The sequence below is a fragment of the Pezoporus occidentalis genome, unplaced genomic scaffold (genome assembly GCF_034315485.1).
Source record: "Pezoporus occidentalis ecotype Australia unplaced genomic scaffold, CSIRO_AGI_Poc_V1 ctg94, whole genome shotgun sequence".
Classification (NCBI taxonomy): Eukaryota; Metazoa; Chordata; class Aves; order Psittaciformes; family Psittacidae; genus Pezoporus; species Pezoporus occidentalis.
Window position 1 is genome coordinate 368 of NW_026916304.1, and position 9,946 is coordinate 10,313.

Here is a 9,946-nt window from a genome sequence, read left to right on the forward strand (position 1 = left end):
CATATCTAACATATATATGATACATACACTGAGCAACCTGGGCTAGTAATTTTGTCTGTAATGCCAGTAGGGCTGGCAAAAAACAAGCAGAACAATATCAGCCTATATTTACACATGTGAAGAATAATGTGGTTTTAAACAGTGCTATAAAATGAAAGCAGCTTATTCCAGTATTCACTGTTGCATGTTCATTTATATAAGCAGACAACACAAGTGCTATGTTCTCTCACAGGGCGCTGTGCAAAGGTTTTTATCTACTTTAAATAGCTGGGTACCTTTTCCTGCCACAGATGATAGGGAGCAAAGCAGAGCAAGGGAATCAGGAGCATCATTAGGAGCACATTACAGAAACCTGCTTAGAAGATAAGCCAGGGAATTTAGGTGCATAGGTAAAGCCTTCCCTTCCTTACACTGCTTCCCTGGGTAGCTGGCTCCACCTTAAATGGGCATAGTGCTGAAGCAGCCACAGGTGTCCTAGATAGGGTCTAGTCTTTCTTCCTAGTGACAATACTGTTGTTCAACAACTGCTTCTGCCCACCCTGATGCTCTCAGGAAGCTAAATCTCTGCATACATAAAGCATTTGCGTGGGCTCAGTGCACTGGCCCAAGGGAAAATACTGCAGGAAGTTTGCAATAAAAAAAGCCCCTTTCTCTACTGGCTCCACAAAGAGCAAAAACCCTGTTTGCAATGGGATCTGCGAGCCCTGTGACACTGGTGGTTGGATGGTAACACACTGCAGCTTAGGAACAGAAGTGCTTCAGGTCTCCAGACCTCCTGCAGGTCTCCATAACTCCTGCAGCAGTGGCTCACTCTCATGCCTTTTAAGGCACTTGTTTGCATTCCTGTGGGTGTTGGTTCTTTCCGTCTATCTATAAAAATATTCATATCCATACTCAGAAAACCACAGAATCTCTGAGCTGGGGAAGCACGATTTATAACATCACCCTATGTAGCTCGTGACAATTAACTCCAGCTATATTTTAGCAAAGGCAATGCTGTAAGCCTTCAGGCTTTCCTTTCCTGAGAGCTCTTTGCTAAGCTTGGCACAAATGAAGCTGAGGAAGCAGAACAGCACTGGGAAGGGAAGTAGTGATGACAACTTCAGAATGTTTTGAATTTACTTCCATACGCTCTATGTTTGATTGCTGTTGTAAAATTCCTCCTCCTTACAAGCCTTACGCATCAACAGAAATTTCATTAAGCAGCTATTGCACAATATCAAGTAAAGGGTTTTTTGGAGCAGAACTGTGCTGTTTTGTTTTCTTCCTTCTTTATAGAAGGGGAATTGAAGAACAAAGAAAACTGCTGTCAACCACACTCAAGTTCACAGGAGTCTTAATCCACACAAAGAAGGGATCTGTAATACAGCATTAGTGAAAAACATAAAAATCAAGTCTGTCAAAAGTGGTAGATTGGGATATTAATTTTACCTGATGTTATTTCTTCTCGTAATGCCGTGGATGTCTTCTTTTAAGACACATATAAAGCTTAGAGACATGCAGTCACTTAGTACCAACTACAAAATGCATCTTTTTTTTCCCATTTGCTCTGATTTGGTTTAGCAGCAGGAAATCCCAACATCAGTTGCAGCTTGCCTACATTGCTGACACAAGAGAAGTTTCTTGCATGTGTTTTTAATTTAGTTCTGGAATAAATATTGTGCTTCATTTAAAACAAAAGAAGCCAAAGTCTGATTTTGCCAGTCACCTTTATTTCCCTAGAAAAGTATAAATTACCATCATAAATACATATATCACCAGTATAAAAATTAGATTCCCATTTATAAAATAAATATTAAAATAGTCAAAGCAACAGGTACTTCCAAGTCCCATCACCAAGATGATTTGATTCTGTACCACATAAGCTATTCATTCACTAACTGTTTAATTAAAAATAAGGTTTAAAATGCAGTAAATACTGCTACCTACTCAGTGCTTGCATGAGGTGAGTTACTACTGACTCAAAAACTGCAAAGCATTTGTTGTAACACTTCCTTGGAATCTTCAGACTAGCCTGTCTGTCTAACTCTAGGTGTAGTGTAATCTGGATATGCTTTCCAGATGGATAGCAGCTACCTGCTTCAACAGTGTTCCTTACAAGTCACCAGTACAGTAGTTTCAGTTGGTTTACCTTTGTCTCTATCCTAAGATAAATAAACAAAGTTAATTTTATCCAAGAAGTGCAGAAATCATAGTAGCATCTTTGTCACACCTGTACTAACAGATCATTTCCCCCGTTAATAATGTTAAAAGAAAGTCGGATAAATACAGTTTTTGTTTCACAGAAACAAAAAGATGTTCCTTTTCATCAGGTAAAGGACACGTAGAATCATGGAATAGTTAGGGCTGGAAAGGACCTTATGATCATCTAGTTCCAACCCCCACTGCCATCGGCAGCGATTTCTCAAAAGTAGTGTTTTTCCCCTCACAAGTACCATGAATCTTCTGGCTCAGAGAGGCCATACTTTCAGAACAGCTGTACCTGGTCAAGTCAAAGTCTATGTAGCTCAGAATCCTGTTTCAGACAGGATGACAGAAGGAGCTTGGGAAGATGTGTAATAAGTCAGACTACTGCAACAGGTCACCAGAAAACTCCTCCAGCCACTAGTGATGCAGGATTTTTCCTCTGGAGTTTTCATCTGTGACTGTCTAACAGATTTCTGAATCCATGGAAAAGTTTGGGCTTCAAAATTCCCATACTGGAGAGGCTAAAAGGCTCTGCCATATTTTCCCCAATGCATGGGTTTTGTTGTTGTTGGTTGGTTGGGTTTTTTCTTTGTTTTTGAAGTGGTGTTGAACATCAGTGTTGATAGTAACTTTTCCTTAGACACCATTAAGTGGTTCCTTTTCTCTTGCAGCTTTTGCCTTCTTGTGTTTACAGAGGATCACTGATAGGACAACAGCAGAGGTGATGATCGCAATCACTGTCACTGCTACGATGATAAAAAATTCTGCTCCATACTCTGCAGGGGAGAAAAAAACATTAAGATTCAGATACCAGAAGCCATAATGTTACAGTGCTCCAAGTTCTTGGAACCCACTCCACTAAACTAAAACATGTTTGCTGTATTGTAAGTGTCACAGAAGTGGAGTGACTACCTCAGTGTGAACTGAATTCGTTTTCACCTGAATTTGTTGAACTGAGGTAAAGCTTTATTTCACCTGGTTCACACTAGATTTTTATCTAGTTACTGCACTAAAAATACCACCACAGGAGTAAGCCAAACTATTCCCCTTCCCCCTACACTACTTCCATGAAAGTAAGTCCAAGTGGAAATTTATTCTAGCTTAGAGGCTACCAAACACCAACAGAGGAGATTTCTATTCAAGTTGTACTTTATCACAATAGTTGAATTCTAATAAACAAAAATATGTATCTAGACAAGAAAGGTAATCTGGGAGAGTTGATTTGCTAATTTTAGGACAGCTTTTCTAGAGTGCAGATATTCTTAACTGGTGGAAGAGCAAGATACAGTACACTATACATCACTATTGATGACTTCACATTGAAGAAAGTGTTATCCAAATTGTTTGTCTGGAATTAGACTGGTCCACCAACCACTCACTAACTTCTTTACCAGTAAAGAAGTCAATCTGCTGACCTCTGACTTTGTCACGTAACAGTAAAGAAAGTCTCAGTATCTGCTTTTGAGATAGTAACTAAAGTTCAGTTCAGACAAGTTAATGGTTTCCAGCACTCCTATGCTTTAGAGCTAAATCCTTCAAGCATTTACTGTGGGACCTGTTATTGGGAAGGATCTGAGGAAAGTGATTAGGAAACAACAAAATGAAGCTGAAGGCTAGTGATGCAATCCGAAACCTCAGTGACTACTCATCAGCTCATACAATTTAAAAGTAATTAAAACAGTTAAGCAAAACCCTAAAATCAACCCCAACAGCTAAAGAAGATGGGCTCCTACTTAGTATGAGTTCTTCCCATGTTCAGACTGTGTCCTCTCACAGTTTATTCTGTAACAGGCATCACAATTTAAGGAAGTGTAAAAATATGCTCAGAATGAAAGTGACTTTTGTTAGAATGCTTAAAGACTGTATGACAGACTTCACCAGATACCTACCATCTAAGATATTCCTTCCTATACTGGTACAGAGCACCATGCTTTCTTGACCATTGCGTTTTTCGCTGCGGGAGGGAATGATTCCCTGTATGTAGAAACAATAGTTCTTTGAGCTGTCAACTCTTTCTTCAAATTTATGGCTTTTTGTTATTGCATCTTTCTGTAAAGGAAAAAAAAAATAAATCATTAAAGTGTTTTCTGCAGACATTCTTAAGGGAGCACAGGAATTGTGTAGCTGTAATAGAGCTACATGTAAAAAGTAGAGTTTGACCTTACTTTCCCAGAACTTTGATCTTTCCAGTAGTAGATCTTGTATTCCAAGTCATTTTGGAAGATATCTCGAATACTTTGAAAGCTTCCGTTAGGAAATGTGTATGGTGTAAGTGGATCTTGGAACACAACATTCAGTTTCGAACCTCTTTGTGTGTAGTTCTGTATCTCCGGTTTTCCGAGAACAGCTAAAGAAGCATTTTCAGAATTAAAACCTGACATCATCCTTTCTCTGCAACATTATTCTTCCTCCCTCCACTCCCTTCCCTCCTCAAATCTGTTACAAGTTTACAGGGCCAAAGTAATACAGTGAAATCCTAGATTATTAACAAAGATAAAATGGTCTACTCACTGCAGTAAGAAACAAATGGTAACTAAAGCCTTACATACTCCCCTGCAACAGGGAAAGCTTTATGCCTGAATTTCTCCTTCTCAGGTAGCAGTAAGGCTACTGTAAGAATCTATAGGAAGAAAACCTTTTGGCCCAATCCCAACCTTGTTTGAGTCAACGGAAGTAATCTTGAAAGGAAGTTTCTGGCAAGATTTAGTCCTACTTACTTTGACTATAAGGTGTAAATTTTTCAGAGACTGCAAAAGGTGGTTCTTCAAGGTTATCCATCCCCGAGGATGCTACAGACAGGATGTGTGCTGTGTAGGTCTCTCTCACATTCCTGAGCAGGTCAGTGACATCACACTCTGTTTCTGCTGTCAGTATGCATTTCTTTCTGGTGTCAGATGTCTGTCTGAAAAGAGCAAGAAAGAAACGTCAGCACTTTACAACCAGCATTTCACATATTCAGATAATTTAAAACACACTTCCCCCCCCCAAACTATAGATTTCCCTTATTCACTGGATAAGTAGATGTACTGAAGGAGAGGAAAAAAAGTCCAAACCCACTATCCTGTATCTTTTATAATTCAAAGTACAATAAAGTAGATAAGATGGGATCCATATTAATTACAGAAATTTGTTATTGGATACATCTATGAATTAAAAATTCAATCTTTTATATGAATTTAACAGAAACCATAAGTAGTTCTGATTTTTTTTTTCTGCAGTTGACTTATTTAAATTAAACCCCATAAGATGTATAAAGCACTTTGAGAGTGTTATCCCTGATGCATCTGAAAACTATTGCCTTAAGAAACATCTCAGGAAGCTCTGTTGACACCAATACTAATTGTTTAATGTCTCCTCATGTATGTCACTTGAGTTTGCATTTATGCAGGTGCAAATGACACTAAGAACCAGACAACAGCAACAATTTTCACTGCAGACTTAGAATATTGGCAAAACCCATGACCCCTGCACTTCTCTCGATTTTTAAATTATAGGAAGCAGATCCGTTTACTTGAGAAATAAAAATGAAACCAGGAAAAAACGTTACTTCCCCATTTTACTCCCTAATAAGAAGGAATGGAAAAACAGATTAGACATTACTGCTTCAAGTCTTGTCCTAGATTTTGCTGGTGAACTAAGGAAAATTCAAGCTGTGTGATCTCATCTGAAAGAGCAAGAATGCCAGCTCTTTGGGAATTCATAACTGAGTTTTCCTCCAAGTAGGTAAAGTTATACTGAAAAGTCATATGAACTCCCTTCTTGCTTCACCAGATTTCTTATCGTGTCACAGGTCAGTTAGTGACAGTATCCTGGAGGTGCCTTGAAAAGGGACAGGGGGCATTGGATCTTTGGGATCAAACAAATGTACTCTGCAATTGTACACAGATGAGAAAACAAATATTTAAAGCACACTTCATCCATAAGAGCACCTTGTCTGAAGAAGTGCCTCTGTATCAGAACTATACTCAGTCCCATACTGCACCTTGGACAAACAGACTTCAATTTTTTGCAAGCTCAAGTTGCTGGAAAGAAACTCCAGATTCATAAATTTCATAAAATTCATTCTGTGTCTGCTTTTAAGTCTATTCATTTAATCACTCCCTTAAAGAATAAATGAGCACATTAGGCCATTGCACTGATATTTCATCCATTAGTCATGAAAGCACTCTCATTTCTATGCCCCTTTTAAAGACTACATGGTTATTTTCATTATGATGTAGGAGAGTTGATGATGCAGTTTCCCCTTAAGGCATGTTTAATAATGGGATATGAATTAATATGGGAGCTAAGAACAGCAGAGATTTATTACTGAAATTCATGGAAGGTTTTGTGCAGTATTGAAAGAGGTGTTATGACTCTTCATATAAGGTGGCTACTTTCTATGTACACAATATTTCACAGCTTACATAAAACATGATTACAGAGGAAGTCCCAACAGAGGTAGGCAAACAAAGGTGATTTTTAGTATTACCCAGCGAGACAAATTATTCATTGACTATGATTCAACAATTAGAATAAAATGTAGACTCGTATTTATCACACACCTAAGACCAAAGATGGAACACTCAGTCCAGACATATTGAAAGACATAAAGAGATGGAAGTTCTGTCTAAAACATAGTATGTAAGACTGAGAGTTAACTTCTTCAAAGTATCCTGGCCTAAATCTCCAGTGCAGCTTGCCTGCACCAAACCCCAGAACTGAAATACTAATCTAAAGCTCATTTCTGAAGCGGGTGAAACCAGAAGCCTGAATCAGATATTCTTGTAATTGGATACAAAGAAATATTAACAGATAGGTTGGCAGTTTTCCTAAATCCTCATGTTTGGGCTCTTGTTACATTCAGTCTCCAAAATATCCACACACTCTATTTTCATTGTCTTCAACTGCCATTAATGGACACACCTTGGTGTTATCTACTTACCCATGGATTTCTACTGTATAGAGGTAACCCGATGGTTTTGGCTGCCACTGCAGTATAGTTTTAAAATTGATTGAAGACCAAGTTATATTAACTGCTGTTGGTAGTTCTGGATTGCCTTTAAATACAGAAAAGAGTGCCATCAGTCATATTGTATGTATATCCTGGTTCCCTGCAGTCTCTGTTTACTTAAATAAAGCAGTTGCTCTTAATTGCTATTTGGAAAAGTTCTTTTGGGGGAAAAGGCTTGGTCCTACCCTCTGGGCTCATTCTCATCTTACTAAAGGAATGCGTCCTGGCAGAAGCAAGAAATGGGAGAAGAAAATAATTTTGCCTCTTCTAACTCTGAAGATCTGAGGTAACTTATTTGGAGTTCTGTCCAATGCTTCCTTTTTGAACAGAGACCTCAGAAGAAGCTACAGAAGCTTGAAGAAACTTAAGTACTATGTCCAGTTCTGGGCCCCTCATTGAGGTGCTGGAGCTGGGCCAGAGAAGAGCGACGGAGCTGGCGCAGGGCCTGGAGCACAAGTGTGATGGGGAACGGCTGAGGGACCTGCGGGGTTCAGTCTGGAGAAGAGAAGGCTCAGGGGGGACCTTATCACTCCCTACAACTGCCTGACAGGAGGATGGAGCCAGGAGGGGCTGGGCTCTGCTCCCAAGGAACAAGGGATGGCACAAGAGGAAACGGCCTCAAGCTGCACCAGGGCAGGGCTGGAGTCACCGTCCCTGCAAGTGTTCACACACCGTGGAGACGAGGCCTCAGTGCCATGGGTTAGTGGTGGCCTTGGCAGTGCTGGGAATGGTCGGACTCCATGATCTTAAAGGTCTTTTCCAACTGAAGTGATTCTATGAGCCTGAAGTACCAAACCAATGTGGTGTGGTTCAAACTCATCCCTGGCTGTATCTGCTGCAGAAGGCCTTAGCTGGTACTTTCCCTATTTATTTGGGGAGGACAAAGTCTTTAATAACCAGCGGCTGTGCTGCAGTTCCTTGTGAGAGGGGCTCCCCGCACACGAGCTCACTGACAGGCTGAGGTGCAAGAGAAGCCGCCGCAGCCGCTGCAGTGAACTGCCTGTGAGGAAGCCCAAGTGGAAAGCCCCGCACAACCCCTGTAACCTCTGGAAATCCATCCTTTCCCTGATCGAGATCCTATTATCTAAACACCATCTTCTCTGCCTCAACAACCTCTGCGCTGGGAAAAGTGGGAGATCTCGCAGACCTCATTACTGCAGGTCAGCAGATCCCTGCAGCAGACCCCTGAGGCTCCCCAGCACTGGTCCGGCCATGGTTATGAAGGACCTTCCCCTCAGCAGACACCAGCCCGCGGCGACCAGGGCGATCCGGTGCTGAAGCGGAGCCGGGGCCGCCGGCAGTGGCGCTTTCCCGCCTAATGTCCCGCGCCGGGCAGCAGCTGTCCCCCCCACCACAGCCGTTGCCCCCTCACCACAGCCACCGTTGCAGGGCGGCTCTGCCTGCCGTCTGGCCTCTCTCCATTCGAAGGACCGAGCACCGCCGCCTTGTCTACCCCCCCGAGCCAACGCCAGCGTCCGGCCCACCGTTACCCACCGGCGGCGGCCAGGCTCCACAGCAGGGCACTCAGCAGCAGGGCCGGTCCTCGGGCGGCAGCTCGCAGCATCCTCGGGGTGCAGTCTGGCAGCGTCCCGGCAAGGGTGAAGTCTGTGCGCTGCTGCCGGGGCGGTGACTTATGTCTGTGCGAGGAGAGGCGGGGACTGCAGCCCGGCGAGGGAGGGAGGCGGTGGGAGCGGCGGGGCGGCCGGCCCGGCCGGGGTCATGGGGAGCGGGACTGGCGGAAGCGCTTAGGTATGGCCGGGTTGAGCAAGCGGAGCGGGGGATTTTCGAGGAAACCGGAGTTGCTGTAAGGAGAGGGGCACTGGGCACGTCTCCCGGGCGGCTCCAGCCCTGGCACCGTGTCCCCGGGCGCAGCCCACCTGGACGCAGTCGCAGCCCGCCTTTTCAGTATGCCCGTACATTTGTACCAGCGCTCCCTGCCCCTCTGTTAGCCAGAGAATGGAATACTGGTGAAGCTGGGCAATACTTGGTAACCAGCTTCACCCCTTTTGGCTGGCTGTGAAGGGCGAGGGGGGCTAGCACCATCCCGGCTTGGAAATGAGTACTCTGGAGGACAGCTGGGCCTGTGGAGGTGATGTTGGGCCTCAGTTAACTGAGGTCCTGTAATGTTCTGAAAGGCTAAATATGTCAGTTCTTGCCTCACCATGCAACCTGTTTGACACAAGCGTGCAGTTGTGTCCTCTGTTCTCTAACTCCATGCAGACGCATACATGAATCCTGTCAAACCTCACCTGTCATAAATCATAGAATCAGCTACTTTGGAAAAGACCTTTTTAAAGTCATGAGGTTCAACCTTTACAAGGTCCACCACTAAACCATGTCACTGAGGGCCTCAGCTCTGGGCCTCTCGCTAGAAGAGAGACATTGAGGTGCTGGAGCTGGGCCAGAGAAGAGCAACGGAGCTGGTGCAGGGCCTGGAGCACAAGTGTGATGGGGAACGGCTGAGCGACCAGGGGGGTTCAGTCTGGAGAAGAGAAGGCTCGGGGGGACCTTATCGCTCCCTACAACTGCCTGGCAGGAGGTTGTAGTGAGGTGGGGTCGGTCTCTGCTCCCAAGACAACAAATAAGGTTCAAAGTTTCAGGGGCTTATACCTCACCTCTCCCATAAACCAGGAGGATGTTAACCCTTTTCCTACAAGCTTACTTTGGAAAGGTGTGTCTTTTTCACAGGTAACAGGGAATCCGTGTCTGACACAAGGTGTTTTTGAATCTCAGCCTGCAGCCTTTGCCACAGGCTCCCTGGCCTCT

The 9,946-nt window shown here is 43.5% G+C and overlaps 1 protein-coding gene across 1 annotated transcript; it reads right to left on the minus strand.

The window, feature by feature from the left end:
• Positions 1-1,692: 1,692 nt before the first annotated feature.
• Positions 1,693-8,832, minus strand: F3 (coagulation factor III, tissue factor). Its single transcript, XM_062606127.1, has 6 exons — positions 8,675-8,832; positions 7,112-7,226; positions 4,905-5,089; positions 4,353-4,534; positions 4,077-4,236; positions 1,693-2,963 (listed from the first exon to the last, which is right to left on the minus strand). The coding sequence occupies exons 1-6, from the start codon at positions 8,742-8,744 to the stop codon at positions 2,824-2,826; spliced, it is 852 nt and encodes a 283-aa protein (XP_062462111.1). The 5' UTR covers positions 8,745-8,832; the 3' UTR covers positions 1,693-2,823.
• Between the last annotated feature and the right edge of the window lie 1,114 nt (positions 8,833-9,946).